At 37.6% G+C, this 15,948-nt stretch overlaps 2 protein-coding genes across 2 annotated transcripts in view; both read right to left on the reverse strand.

The window, feature by feature from the left end:
* Positions 1–994: 994 nt before the first annotated feature.
* Positions 995–13,380, reverse strand: amer3 (APC membrane recruitment protein 3). Its single transcript, XM_051869701.1, has 3 exons — positions 13,219–13,380; positions 9,454–12,206; positions 995–3,131 (listed from the first exon to the last, which is right to left on the reverse strand). The coding sequence occupies exon 2, from the start codon at positions 12,182–12,184 to the stop codon at positions 9,470–9,472; it is 2,715 nt and encodes a 904-aa protein (XP_051725661.1). The 5' UTR covers positions 12,185–12,206; positions 13,219–13,380; the 3' UTR covers positions 995–3,131; positions 9,454–9,469.
* A 270-nt stretch (positions 13,381–13,650) lies between these two features.
* atr (ATR serine/threonine kinase) overlaps positions 13,651–15,948 on the reverse strand; it is a 30,455-nt gene continuing 28,157 nt past the window's right edge. Inside the window, exons 43-47 of the mRNA XM_051869686.1 lie at positions 15,266–15,422; positions 14,951–15,104; positions 14,696–14,847; positions 14,207–14,312; positions 13,651–13,952 (exon numbers count right to left, since the gene is read on the reverse strand). Of these exons, the coding sequence (XP_051725646.1) occupies positions 13,779–13,952; positions 14,207–14,312; positions 14,696–14,847; positions 14,951–15,104; positions 15,266–15,422 (743 nt within the window). The 3' untranslated portion in view covers positions 13,651–13,778. The remainder of the gene's footprint in view (positions 13,953–14,206; positions 14,313–14,695; positions 14,848–14,950; positions 15,105–15,265; positions 15,423–15,948) is intronic.

Genomic DNA, 15,948 nt, shown 5'->3' on the forward strand with positions numbered 1-15,948 from the left:
GGAGGCAGAGTTTCACATCCAGCACCTCCTCCGTCTACAGTACACCGTAAACCGGCGACGCGACAAGACGAACCAGAACGCGCCTATTATGAACAGCGAATCTGTGTACACCGCGAGCATTCGTGCGTGAATTGCAGATGGAATTCTGACGTCAACGCCCAGTGGACCAATCAAACACTTCGTTTACGCAAACAGCGCGACGCGACGAACTAAAACACTTTAAAATCTAACTATCTACGCACGCTCACTCGCACCGTAAACAACTTAAGTACAGATACAGACAGTGCGAATTATATGAGGTCAATTGGTATTTTAAGCATGATTTTACGATAATAGGTGTTTTTTTTTTCTGTAAAGAAGTTCGCCACAATACCAAACAACAGTATTTTGATTTCACATACCCAAGGACCCTAATCCAGACAGGGACCCCAATATAAAAGAGATAGACATGTAACACTTTATGATAACTTTTATTAAAAACAAAAAAACAAAAAAAAAAAAACATCACATTTTATTATTACATTACATAATCAATTTTTGGATTATCAAAGTTAATGTTCTTTCAAATAGTGAGAGAGGTCATGAATTGCTTTTGTTTTTAGTTGTACATAATATAGTTCCTACAGTCCACCTGCAGTAAAAAAAAAAAAACATTAAGCTCTTTATTGTATTATATGACATTATTGTAATGCATTTAGAGAAAAAGTTTAAATCAATGGCTCTGCAAAGAGTCGTTCTTACACCCACATTCAATCCCAGACTTGTTGATGTGATTTTGTCTTAAATCACACCCGGCGCCAGGCCTGATACAGGGCTCTGTTCAGTTACTGTTGTTTGCTTTGCTATTGTTCTGTCTATTAAGCAATGTCTGAGCTACTCAATACATACAGTCCTGACACCTCAGATCATCTGCTTGGAAAAGAGCCAACATCTGAGTTTGAAATCAACCATTAGTACACCACAAATACAAAAAGACAATTTAAATGCACATGGATTCATACTGTAAATAGGTTTTTATTAATACTCAGTGACAAAGGCAAGCACATCAATATAAATATTGCACAGAACTATGATAATTGTCAGCTGCCTTGTCTTAAAAAGAAAATAATGGCACTAAAAGGTGACTAAATAACTTTCTTAATACTCCATTCCAACAAAATCTGCACTTTACATAGTTTATATAGCCTACAAAATCATGCAACACATTCGTTTTGCAATATATTCATTCATATTGTTAGGATATTGTCAGTGGCTCAAGTCTTACATGCTATTATCTGTTATCTAATTCTTGGATTTTGACACAGCTTATCCTGAGAAGTAATATAATTACATCTTTACAAGAAATACTAAACAGCAACACAGATATAACAATTACATTTTCCCAATTTAAGTATATCAAACAATATGAAACAAGTAAGCTATCTGAAAAGCTTCTGTTCAACACTTACATTTTTATGCCCAACTACAGTGCTTTTATTGAGGATTATCATTGCCTTCATTACTGACACCAACCCTGCACCAGATGTTGTTATGGTTGATGCTGATCTAATGGGAAACAGGTTGAGGCCCTGAAATATAATACTTTACTAATAGCTGCTAAGATTTTAGCAAAAAGGGCTTCTTCGAAATTGGCTTACTTTAGTTCAGAGCAAGGATTGCAGGCACATATAGACCATACCATTTCTTTGGTATCCAACTTAGACTATCAGTAGCGTAACTTTGTTTTAAAAAGTTGGGGGGGAGGTTGCTAATACAATGCTATATCAGATATGTACAATAATTTGTTCCATTTCAATAGTATATTGAGTTTAATTTATCAACATAGAAGTCATAGTTTCATCCTTAAAATCTACTATAATACAATATATTGTTAGTCCAGAGATTCTTCACGTCAGTGAATAAATACATAAATTCACTATAAATGTGCACTTATGGCAGTGGTTCTCAAACTTTTTGGGTCACGCCCCTCTTTAAACCTCTACCCGTCCTACCCGCAAATTACACCTATGGATTTAATCCTTTCAAAGTATGAAATTTTGGTTTATTCATATTTACATTCATCACCATCAATCAAGAGAGTAATGGCCCAAAGTTAAGTTCAATGTTAAGAGATATCCACCCCAATATAGATGTGCAGACGTCTATATTTAAGCAGATAACTGTCTGCTCAAAGATAGATGTGCAGACATATATAGATTAATAGTCATTCCAGGGGTTGTTTTTATGGGAACTGTGTTCAATAACAACCCCAGCTGGACTTTTGGTCTAGGTTTAGAGTTGAAGTATTTACCAAGTAAAAAAAGGGGCCGAACTGGCAGAATTACATTCCAAAATGGACAAAGACGACAAGTAAAAGTGCCACCTGCCTTCTTTGTGAAGAGGCCTACTATATGTATGAATGGACCCTTTTTTGGTGGCACTCATCAATTCTGGTCACACCAGCCAGATCAGAGGCGTTCTTTCAAAGGGCTACTTTACCTCATTTATTCACTGATACACAATTATCCGTCTCTGTTTTGAACTCTAATTGGACAAATGAAAATGCAAAGTTGATTCCATTGCTATGTCTCCAGCTGTCCCAATCCTTTAAAGAAATTGTCTTTTTCTCTTTCAAACTCCAGAATAGAGCTTTTCAAATAGCTTGTCAGATTGTTTCGATATGCAAAAACAACCTAAGAACAACTTCCCACAATGTACTTAAAATTCCGTAAGTGAACTTGTGAAAGTTTTCTCTATTAAGACAAGTTTAAAATGTGTCCCTTGGACATTAATAAAGTGTTACTATAGTTATTGCACTAGTATTTACTGTCATTGATTCTTGGTTTGAAAACTCCAGCAATAAACTTGCAATAAAAAATTGCAGTGATTGCAGAAAAACTATGGAGAGAGAAAAACACTGATACGACAGGTTTCAGACAAATGCTACTTCTCCAACAAACAGATCAACAGACCTGTTGTTGTTCCAGGCTGACAGTGTTGCTGAGTTGTTAGTAAAATGAGCAAACACGTCAGATTTCTTCAGGATGAAAGATAGAGACTTTGGCAGCTGGTAGAGAGGTCAGCTGCACAGAAGGCTGAGGTACTGACAGAAGAAACGAGCTTAAGACAGTCAGGATCCACAAAATCAGAATCTGTACAGGAGAAATTAGAAAACAAACATGTTAATGTGAAAGTAGCTGTAAGGTCGAATCTCACCAAAAAAAAAAAAAAATGCAATAAATATATCAATAAATAAAATTTCTGTATTTTGACATCTAAAAAAACAACATTCTTATTAATCCAATATAGTGCATAAAATTCACCCTGTCCAATTTTTTTTTTATATAAATTGGCATAAATTAAATTTAGTACAACAAATACCTTGATATACCCGTATAATTACATTTGTACTTTTCAATTTTAGATTTAAATAATACGTAATTACAAAACATTACAATTTAAAGAATGACAAATTAATTACACATTACAATAATGAGAATGAGAATTTAGGCAGGACATCTCTAATTGTCATGTTAAACGATTAGTTCACATTAAAATGACCTACTCACCCTCAAGCCATAGGCGTAAATGACTTTCTTTTAGTTAGTTCACCCTAAAATGAAAATAATGTAATTTATTACTCACCCTCATGTCGTTCTACACCCGTAAGACCTTCATTCATCTTCAGAACACAAATTAAGATATTTCGATTAAATCCAATGGCTCAGTGAGGCCTGCATTCAAAGCAATGACATTTCCTCTCTCAAGATCCATAACGGTACTAAAAACATATTTAAAACAGTTCATGTGAGTTCAGTGGTTCTACCTTAATATTATAAAGCGACGAGAATACCTCATTGAGCCATCGGATTTAATCAAAATATCTTAATTTGTGTTTCGAAGATGAATGAAGGCCTTACGGGTGTAGAACGACATGAGGGTGAACTAACCCTTTAAGTTAACAAGTAAAATATCTAGCTTCCACCAGACCGCCTTCCGTATTCAACTTACGAAGAAAGTTTAACGCCTCTTGCAGTTCAAAGCGCTTGCGCTACGTCCTGCGCAGTCTGGCGGAAGCTAGATATTTTACTTTTTAACTTGTTAAATATGGACATTTTTCTTACACAAATGCATCGCTTCACTTCAGAAGGCCTTTATTAACCCCACAGAGCTGTGTGGATTACGTTTATGATGGATGGATGCACTTTCTTGAGCTTAAAACTCACTGCCATTATAAAGCTTGGACGTGTCAGGTTATTTATTAATTAATATAACTCAGATTGTGTTCATCAGAAAGAAGAAAGTCATATACCCCTAGGATGGCTTGAGGGAGAGTAAATCTTGGAGTAATTTTCATTTTAAAATGAACTAATCCTTTAATGTCAAAATGCAAATAATAATAATAATGCTCCTTAAAATGTCCTTCATTTTTCTTTATGTAAAATATAATTTCTCATTTTTTCCTTCTGATTTTGGGGTAAAATATGTTGTGACAGTTTCCGTGAGATTCACTCATACATGCAGTGATTCTATAATTATTCACAAACTGACAACCTGGTTCACCTCGGTTCACCTCAAAGAGACTAATTTTCACTCATCATTGCAAATTATTTGAAGCAGCTGAACCAGATAAATGACTCTATACTTTGAGACAAATTATTGTTTTATGCAAGCATCAAGGGTTTAGAGTTCCAGCAATGTAGTCTATTTCCTTTCCATCCCAGTGTCCTGCACGAAAAGCTAATTCCATTCCTCAATATTGACACAGTCCCCCATTGTGTCCCACATCACTGGACTAAATCGTCCATAGAGTCATGCAACCAAACTAACAGCATGAGGCTTATTCCCTAAGCCAGAAAACAGAACAGAGTCCTGTTCAGCATCACCTCTCTCAATGGGCAGCAGTCAGCCAGCTCTATACATCTGCTCTGTAGTGGCTCCCGGGTTGCTAAGAACACTCCCAGGATCACACTGATGGATTATAGACCAGTCAAAGCCAACATGAACCCCTTCCCCTCTGGCTGCAAGCCGAAACTGCTGGAGAGCAGCATCAGATGAGACAAGCATGCATAGAAAATGTCCTGCTCAGATGAATGATAATGTATGAGGAAATACAGACAGACTTTGAATTTGGTGAAGAAATGCAGGTGGTTTAAACATTCTGTTCCAGCTCACAGTAGGTTTTCTGTAATCATGCATAGGTTGTCAAATGTCTACTGCCACATAGTGGCCAATCGGTACTTTTTCAGTGTAAAAATAACACTGTTTCATCTGTAATCCTCTCATTCTTATCTAGGTTAATTACAAAACAAACATGTCCACCTCTACTGCTCTGCTCTAAACATGTTTGGCTGAACTCTGCCCCCCACTGTGTTGCAAGTCACTGGTGGCTTAGATTGAATACTCGCTTTCATATTTTCCAGATGCAAGAAAACAGCTGTCTGCTGTGTGAAGATCCACCGAGAGCTGAGCAGGAAATAAAAGTATGTCAATAGACCATTCACTACTTATGTTCAACCCCATGACCATGATATAACTATCCAAAACACTCCGAGCAATATACCTCAGGCCACTTTCAAATGCATTTCCTAGTTAAGGAAAAACAACCTTTACATTTTTATGTGTTCTAAGCTGTTCTTGCATTAATAAATGCACTAAAACACTAAAAAAAGAGAAAGTCCTGTCTTACACTCTCTTATTGTCTGTCCAACTAGCATCCTTTTATTTGCTTATTTATCATCTAAAGCAGCTCTGTTAAGAACAAAAGCTGACTGAAGGTGGATAAAAATCCACTTTAGCCTGATTAGAGTGACAGTGGAACTCAAGATGAGTTCAGCATTTTCTGGTGCACAGGTAAAGCATGCCTACAATCTAGCGAAAAGGCTATTTATCTAAAATGCAAGAGGTTGATTGTTTTTTTTACAAGTTGCTATAATTCCATATTGATAGCTTAATTATATTTTAAAAATTAATTCAAACATAATTCAATCTTAATTGTTTTCTCCCTCAATAACTATTATTTTTATGTAAAATATACAGAGTAATCAGCATCTTGAATCTTATAGAATCACAAAATGCATTGTTTAATTTAATGTAATATCTTTAATTAAAGAAAATAAATCAACACTGATAGTCTGAACACATGTAACAACCTGCAGTCTTTTCTCACCAAAAGTTTATATGTGTGTGTGGTGACAGAACAGAACAGAATTTCAGTTTCACAATTCTGATTTTAAATTATTAATTATCACAGATCAGGGGCCGATTTAACATAACATTTTATCTTACCACTAAGAGTTCTCCTAAATGGCATTAAAAGTTCTTAGTTAAGAGTTTTCTCTTAAAACCTATTCACAAAGCTGCTGAGACCAACTTTTGCTAAGGAATAGAGAGAAGTCTTAAGCTAATAGAAAGGGCGGGGTTGACCTCGTTGCTATGGATAATGTCATCACGCTTACTAACTATGCACACAGTGATTGGCTGATGGGGGAGGAGTATCTATCAGCAATTTAATCATAGAAATATTGTAGAATGAGGTATCATGTTGCTATATTCAAATAAAGGTTTTAAAATATAAATGTTGCCATATTCAAATAAAGATTTTCAAATAAAAATGTTGCCATATTCAAATAAAGGTTTTAAAATGTAGGATAATGCTGCATTCCAGGCAGGTTTTTGAGCTCGTAAGTCACGACTTCAAACAACGACTCACAACTTTTTAGCGTTCCAGGCAAGTCACGACCAAACTGCCTGAGTGTAAACAAACCAGCATGGCGGACTGTACGGGGCTTATGCTCATTTACAATGATTTCTATCGCCAACGGTGCTTACTCCTTGCTTATTTGAGGGAAACGGAGGAGGAAAAACAGCACATAAGGCAAGAGGAGCTGTTATACCTTTTATTTTACGTTATTTTACCGTGCACTTGCATAAACACCGCATCCGTAGGGGCTGCCATTGTTGTTTCGCGGGCTATGTGACGTCAGAGCGCGGAACTGGGAGTACATCGATCTAGTACGAGTTCATGGGTGGGAAGTCACAGGTTTGACTGCTGTTCCAGTGCATTTTCACAGGTAGAAAGTTGGAAAAACACGGGTTACGGGGTTGCCTGGAATGCGGCATAAGTGTCACCGATTAAATTAGTAGCCTATATGTTCAGCTGTCAGCCTCTTGCATGTCTGCGTCTCGAGAGATTGCAGAATTCAAGCGACAAATTATGTTTTCTAAACAAAGTTTGGGAGGAGCACGTTTAAAAGGTCTATCTAATCAGCACGAGAGGAGGTGTGTATATATATATATATATATATATATATATATATACATAGACGAGAGCCAACTCACCTATAGGTACCTGAACAGTTTTCTGCATCCCTCCGCCACCCCGTTCCTCACTCTCAGCTGGGGATACGGGGAGAACTCTGGGTTTGGGCTAAATTCCAAGTTCGGAGCCCTCAATCCCCTTGGACAGCACGCCAAATACGCTTATTATATTTTTTTACTCTATTCGATCATTTGTAAGTGTGAACCTGTGAAAACAACTGCCACAGGTAATCGGACATGATTTATTTATTTATTAAAGATTTATTTTTGGGTTTTATCATAGGTTCAAATCTATAAATCAAAATATGTATTGCATTTATGAAGAAAAGGTTCAGCACCCGAGGTTTTATTGCTATTGCCTCAATGGTGTTCAGTGTCTTTGGGCGGATTGCTGAGGTGGATTGGCAGCAGCGGCCATTAGGATTGTTTGTGATTTGGTCTTAGTGACTTAGGAGTCCTCCTGACGACTACTAACGTTTCACAGATTTAGGAGCTAGTTTTAGCGCTAAAATGCTTTGTTAAATACTCTTAGAGCAAAAATTTAGGAGTCCTAAAATTAGGACTGACATGCCCATTATTTTTAAGAGTTTCTCCTAAATTATTAAGTTAGGACCCACTTTTAGGATGTTTTGTGAGTATGGCTGCAGATGTTTTAGACACAAGTCCTAATCACTAAAAACATCTTGATAATGCTTTAACATCATCATCAAAACACATGTAAGAAGTACACTCTCAAGCTGGTACACTGTCAATATACTGAAAGCTTTCCTATCTAAGTGCTGTTGCTATGGTTTCAAGATATCAGCTGAAATATATAACAAGACACAGATATGTAGGGAGGATATCTGACCTTGAAGCACTAAAGCAGCTCTGCTATCCTCTGTGCTCATTAATTTACTCCAAACACTCTCGCCTAGAGAACTACTGTATAACTCTGAAGCTGCTATTCAAGTCATTTCTAAAGAAACAAATCCACTGCTAAAAATAGTTTTCAGAGAAAACATGTCAATATATATCAGTAGACAGTGTGCAGCCATTTCAGATCTTTTTCTTTTCTTTCTTTTTTTTTTTTTTTTTTTTTTTTTTGTGGTATAGTTTGCATTAGAGTGCTAATAATAGACCAAATGACTAAAACCCTGCCTCCCCTGAAATCCTAATTACATATTCAGTCCATCAATGCTTAGTGACGCACACACCAAACAAACCATAGATGAGAGTTTTCGAGCACCTCTGCTGACCCAGCTACAGCTGTATAATTCCCAGAAAGCCTAGAAATGCTGAGGCACAAACACTTCCCCTGACACAAGCACAAAACAGTGACCATTGCCTCCCTTATGATGTAATTAAGAGAAGAGGTTTTAAAGGTCCTAATCTGCAATACTGTGCTTCTGCAAAGTAGTGACTGGCAGTGCAAAAAAGACGACACTGAACTACATAATATACTACATAATTTATATGAACATGCTATATATATATATATATATATATATATATAGCATCTCACAGGCTATGTGTCTGTCTGTTTGACACTGCATAATGCTCTAATGCAGCCCTTGACAGCCTGTACAGTACAGCATGCCAATTTGTTCACCTCATGCCATTGTTTGTGAGTGAACTGAAGGAGAATATGCTTGCTGTGAGCATTCCTCCAAGCCATGTGAGAATATGACAGCAGGATGAAGGACTAAGTGACAAGTTTCCTCTGAGGCATCACTAGCACAGGTACACCCTACAGTCATTAATAATGAAACCTTTCTCAGCTCTATTTTTCTTGCAATAAGATTACAGTTATTTGGACAGCTAAAAAACAAGCAAATACATGATGTAAACATAACCTAATAATCCTAAACCACAATAAGAGTGTGAACACTTGCAATTTACTGCCTTGGTAATGTTTCATAAAAACATTAAAGAACTGGGTAGTAAACATGACGAAGCAGTGGCAGTGTCCTGCAGTATGACATGGATCTAAAATAATATTTTGAAATGCATTTTCCAATGATTGCATAATTATATTTTAATATAAATATATTAAAATATGTACTTTAACATAAAATATTCAGAAAAGCATTTTTCAAATAAATTGGAAAAAAGTCTAAATATTTTAGATGCATATTACACTGCTGTCACAGTCAGATTAGACAAATCCAGCACCTGTTTAATATGGGCTTTACTTCTTCATCCTGCATCTGCGTTCTACTTTCCTATCCCCTGGAAAGACACTGCATGATCCCTCACTTTTCACAGCAGACTTCTTGCGATGACGTAACCCATGCTTCTTTTTGGCTGGGTTTCCCTCTTCCATCTTATTCAAATGGTGGATGTGGTGGTCCTCTCCGCAAGGAGAGGCAGAGGTCATGAGAGGAAGAGATGTAGGCCTCGTAGCTTGAGATATGTCTGTGTCACCAGATTCAACAGCACATGAACTGTACGTTTCCAACACCAAATCATTGGAAGCGTTACTAGTGACAAAGCCAAGTCCCTCAGTCTCCAAAAGGGAAGGTTTCACATCTTCAGAAAAGCTAGACCTGCTCAAGCGATGTCTAGCATGCAAGGCTCTCTCGGTAGTTGCCACTGGCCTTTTCTTGTGTTTTGACATAAGGTATTTTTGAGAGTGTCCTTTGTTCCTTTTTACCCCATGCTCAGGTACAGGGACATCTCTTATCTCACAGCTTGAGCGAGTTTGGGTAAAGTTGATCTTCATAGAAGACAACTGACTAGCACACTGCTCAACAAGGGAAGCTATGCTGATGTCACTTCCTATCCCGCAGGTGCTTGCTGGGGATAGTAGATCTCTGGTTATTGGCTGTGGAGTTAAAGTGAACCTGGGAAGACTGACACGGGCCCAAAGGTCTGAAGTCTTGATGTGCTCAATGAGGGACATACAAGAACGGCACAGGTGCAGATCTTTAGCTCCGTTTTTCAGGGAACTCTTGCAAGATTCACAAAGAGATTCCTTGTTTATGGCCAACACAAACAAAGACCTTGTCCCAGAGCCAGGGGAGCTTACCACAGGGGACTGCAAATCTCCACCTGGAGTCATTGGAGAGTCGACATTGAATATTCTGAAACACACACCACTCGTTGGGGTCTTGGGTTGACTCTCTGGAGAAGCCAAGGTTGACATCACTGTGTTAGCATCATATTTTGAGGGCAGAACGCCAACACTTTGCTGACTTCTCTCTTTAAAATGAACTGTATCTCCTCTATTATTAACAGTTCTTGCTCCTCTTGGTGGTTTTCTAACCCTTGCTGGCTGGGTTTTACAACTTAGACATAAATCTCCAGTTTCTTCTCCGCTACTCTGTGAAGATCTCAGTTCTGTTGGGTTGCTTTTGTCTGACCTATGCTTAAGCCAATTAACTATACCCATAGCCAGAGATATCTCAGTGTCACAAAGCTTTAGTAAGCAATCCTTTCCCATCCATTTACTTTCCAGGAGTTCTCGACCAACGAAGTCCCGAGCTAAAGGTGGAGCAAGATTTTCCTCTGCTCCAACATGGAAGCTGTACATGGATAATGGATAATCACTGCACTGGTCAACAATGCTGTCTGTTAGGTCGATCTCATCATCAAAGATCGGGGTAATTTCTGCCTCGCTAGGGTCACAGAATAGCTCATACAGAGCATCTCCACTGTACGTGTCCCTAGGGAACTTGTTGGAATGCACTGGAGTGAGGGAACTTCTGCTGCGGTCCTCAAAACCAGGAGAGACATAATCACAGTAGCCCTCATCACTGGTGTTCCCTTGGTTGTCACTTTTAGGTGTTACCACGTCAGTATTAAGTTCCCTGATCTCAGGCTCTACAGATTGGGGTGTATTTGCTGTTACTTCTTCAGAGTTGGATGTGGAAGGAGATTTCATGATAGGTGTTGTGGATTTTGTTGCATGTTCCGTTACTTTTGAACTGTTCCCTAAATGCAAAGTTCTGTTTAGGGTTTCCCACAACCCAAACATGTCCAGGACCTCAGCGTGAGCTGGAGAGGCCAAACACTCCTTACCTCCCTGGAAACTTGCAGTAGTAGGGCTTGGCTTCGGAGCTTCACAGGCAACTTTGTCATGCTCAGGGTTAAACATGCCCTCAGGAGATACAAGATCATCAGCAAATATCTCACCACAACCAGCCTGAGATCCAAAGCTTTTTAATGAGGCAGCATCCTCACAGACATTAGCACAACATTCACTGGAAGAATCGGAGGGAGTCTCACTGAGGTCATCGTTATACCTGCTTCTTGCAGCGGTACATTCTCTGTGCCTTACAGTCTTTCTTGTCCGTTTCAGTGTTGGAACATTTTCACCTGCAACATGGCATGGTGTACTCGGTGAAGTAGCTTTCTCATGTTTGTGTCTTTTGTGAACCAACAAATCCTTAATGGCCTTTCTAGGTTTCCTCAGGGAGATCCTCTTTTTAGGAATGGATTTGGCTATGCAGGGCACAAAGGGCACTTGAGGTGTTAGGTTACGATAATCGATGATTTCATGACTGCTGCCAGATGTATCCCGATTCTCACAAAGCAACCTTAGAGGCGCCTCAAATCCTGAAAAGCTGACACTGGTCACCAGCTTATGGTGGTGGCGCCAGTTGGTCCCATCTTTGTATCCAGGACTCTTAGCTTGCTGCAGTCGTATTCCTCTCACACAGTCATGGGTTCTGCTCCTTTTAACAGAGCCACAGAGCCGTTCATGACCTTCTGACAGTGTGTCACTGTCCAGAGTGTCTGGCACAAGCAGTGAGGATGGGCTTTCATCAGTACTGTATGCGTTTACAAATCCATTATTCGGGGTGTTGTGAGATTTGTGATCTTCATGCCATTTACTTTGGCCATGCGAATTACTTGACCTCTTTGAATCGTCTGAGGTATCTTCACTCTTTGATAGCTCCATGTTTTCATATACATAACTGTAACTAGATATGAGACAAATACAGGATAAATATATAGGAATTATGATATTTTTGTTATTTTCAATATCAATAATATTTCAATGAACATACAATAAATACACAAAATATAAAAAAATATATGGGTTGTTTTTTTTGTTGTTGTTGTTTTAATCAGCACACTCATTAGTCTCTCTCTGCCTGATAAAACTGTGATCATTTCACTTTATTATTATTTTGGATTTTTAATACTTTGCTGTAATATTTGATGGTTTTGAATCTACATATTAAATTGGCTATTAAGTTGGTGAGAAATTTCTATATGCAATAGAAATATACAACAAATTAATCTTCAAAACAAGTACTGAACATTATTTTTTTTTTTAAAAAAACAAACCAAAAACAAAACAAAAAACAATCAAGATGAAGACTGCTCTTACCAGCTGATCAATATATTCACGTGAAAAGGATTTTAAACTAATTTCACATAATTATAATGCGGGTCCCTTGACAGCTAAAAGACTCACTGCCATACAAAGGTGAAAACAAATCAGTAATATTAATATGTAAACGATTGTATTACTTTGATTTGCATGACAAGTTGATTTGTAACAAAAAAGGAATAATGTTACAATTGCTCCGCTCTTCCCTATTGTGATCCTTCTATACGTCAATTTTTTTTTAACTAACTCATATTTGATAACACAAGGACAGCCTATATAGCTTATAAAATAGGTCACACGTGTATATTATGACAATATCGAACATTATATGGCTCTACAATTCGCAATATACAGTAACGGGTCGTACTAACGGTAATGAGCCACTCGCAAATGCCTCACAAACCAAAATTTCATGGATATTTATGGAAAGAACTCCTATATTAACGTACACTGCCCACTGTCCTCCAATTCGTCGTTCGATTTCTTTAGAGCAACGCCTTGAAATACACGTTTTACCCTTCAACATAACCCACTTAATTCTAATAAATACACGGATTTCATTGGCGCATCATTTCAACGCTCATTTTAATACATACCTGAAGCAGATTGTAGCAGAGGGCGTTTGGCGGGAGCTGGTGGTTCATACGCGCGTGACAAGATGGGATGCTCTGGCTGTCAGCGCGCGTGTGAAGATAATTACGATAACCAATCAGAAGACAGTAGAACGCTCACAACACAGCATCACCACTACTGATCATACGCCTGGATACAGTGAGTGGCGGAACGTTCTCACACTCGGTGGACAGTGAAATATCACTGAAGCTTCAATAACAAGCCTTGTGAAATTATAAAGGCTCCAGCTCATCTGAAAGCTCAAAACCTGCTTATAACAAACCCACTAATTCAATCAAAGCCACTCACTGCATTACAAGCATTTTAAATGTATGTTCGGTGCTAAAAGCTAATGCTTAATGTTTATATACTATAGCACTATATACTATTCCTTCAAAACAGAACACATGAATACATTTTCTTGAAACATAAATGAAATTTAATTAACCTGTTGAGGAACATTGAAAATAACACTGACAAATACAGAACTAAACTGAAAGCTTGTGTTGAGTTTTGGTCTCAAACTCTTAAGTGCAAATGTCCATCACAGATAAGGACCCCATCCAAGGTACATCAGGCACAGCAGATTATCATCAGTGGCTTCTTGAATGAGGTAGTGTACGTGGCCCTCAATGGACAGAGGTAAGCCCATCACTTTATTTCTGTTCTTGATCACTCCCTGAAGACGCTGCTCGATGTCCAGAACATGAGTCTTAGCCTAGAGTGGAACAAAATCAAATTATGGCTTTTTTTTTTTTTTTTTTTTTTTTAACAACTATTACTTAAGCTTGTTACTTAATCCGTAGTTGAAATGCAACAGTTCAAATTACACAGTACTCGAAGCAAGTGTGTTTCAACCACAATGCCTTATGATTATTTATAATTCAAGCCTGCTTAGCTGAATATAAAATACATAGGATATACGTTGTGATAAGCATCCTCTCATTCAGGGTGAAGTAACTGGTGAAGTACCTTCTCATTGAGGATCTCTCCAGATTCATTAACTTGTGTCTTAGAGGAACCCTTGACAGGTTTGCTCCACTCCACCAAAGGGTCATGCAGGAATGTTTTTAAAACACTGATTAGGAATATAAGAGAGAAAATCATGCAATACAAATACTGTATGAAATATTAAACACATTCGAAACAGTCAACGTAGAATAGATATTTTTCTGATATTCTTGTATTTCTAATTCAATATTCAAGAAATGTTTCTTGAGCAGCAAATCATATTAGAATGATTTCTGAAGGATCATGTGACACTAATGATGCTGAAAATTCAGCTTTACCATCAGAGGAATAAATTACATTTTAAAATACATTCAAATAGAAAACAGTTTAAATTATTATATTTTACATAATGTTATTGTTTTACTGTATTTGAAATCAAATAAATGCAGCCTTGGTGAGTATAAGAGGCCCTAAAATTCTGAACGGTAGTGTAAGTTCTGAGATGTTCACCTCATGAGTGGCTCTCTCTGGTCCCTCATGAGTCTGAGTGTGACTTCACAGGCCTGTCTGAACAGACCCTCTGTGCCCATGGGCCCCATTGCATGAACCATGTTCTGAGTGAGCCGGAAGGGAACCACCTCAGGAACATCAAATGTCTCCCCCTTAAGCACCACACAACACATTTGTTTTACAGTTACCTAAATATATCAAGTATAGGGAGCAATACAATTATACAGACACATTTCTCATGACTTCCTCTCAAACCTTGTTGAAAAGGCAGTTGAAATCCACATGGACGCATTCGCCGGTTAAAGAGTCAAACAAAATGTTCTCTCCGTGGCGATCGCCAAGCCCAAGAATATAGCCCACCATAGACATGACCGCAGTAGAACGACAGTAAGCAGACCTGCTGTTGTACCTGTGAAACGCCACATTTGTCCAGTGTGTGAAGATGTTCATGTAAGTGCATTTCTATTGAATTACCCTAAGCTCACTTTTAATAGGTAATATTAAGAAATATTAGCTTACTACTGTGCAAAGATATTATGAATGTGAATAGTAAAACGCTGTCATATATACCAAGAGGTGGGATCAGGAAATGTTCGTAGGAACCACTCGTGAAAAACTGGTGGGTGTCTGGCACACAGCACATCTTTGTGCAGCTTCAGCTTCTCCTGCAATGAAGCTGTTTTTGGCAAAAGCAGCTTACGCAGCTCTGTTCCACTGACATAGATCCCTGTTTAAATGAACAAATACAACATTTTCACTCAAATGTGTCAAAAATGACTTCATGGAGAGACTGACAGCCTGAATTAGCTCTTTTTAAAAAAAAAAAAAAAAAAAAGAATGTTTAACACATTTAAAATTGATTCTGATTGATTAATCAATATTTCATGACCATATACAGTACAAAACTGTTCAAAAGTTTGGGGGCAGTCATTTTTTTTTTTTTTAAAAAAAGAAGACTTAAGAAAGAAGTCTTTTATGCCCACCAAGGCTGCATTTATTTGATCAAAAATACAGTAAACACAGTAATATTGTGAAATATTATTACAATTTAAAACAGCTGTTTTTAATATATTTTAAAATGTAATTTATTCCTGTGATGGCAAAGCTGAATTTTTAGCATCACTACTCGAGACTTCAGTGTCACATGATCCTTCAGAAATCATTTTAATATTATTTTATTGAATTCTTATTATTGTTGTATTATTATTGTTAGTATTAACAATAATAATACTAGTATTATTAGTATTATTGTT

Source organism: Ctenopharyngodon idella, chromosome 2, assembly GCF_019924925.1.
Source record: "Ctenopharyngodon idella isolate HZGC_01 chromosome 2, HZGC01, whole genome shotgun sequence".
NCBI lineage: Eukaryota > Metazoa > Chordata > Actinopteri > Cypriniformes > Xenocyprididae > Ctenopharyngodon > Ctenopharyngodon idella.

Bases quoted from the DNA above. Each gene is read 5' to 3' on its own strand.
- amer3 (XM_051869701.1), bottom strand. From the start codon at position 12,184: ATGGAGCTATCAAAGAGTGAAGATACCTCAGACGATTCAAAGAGGTCA.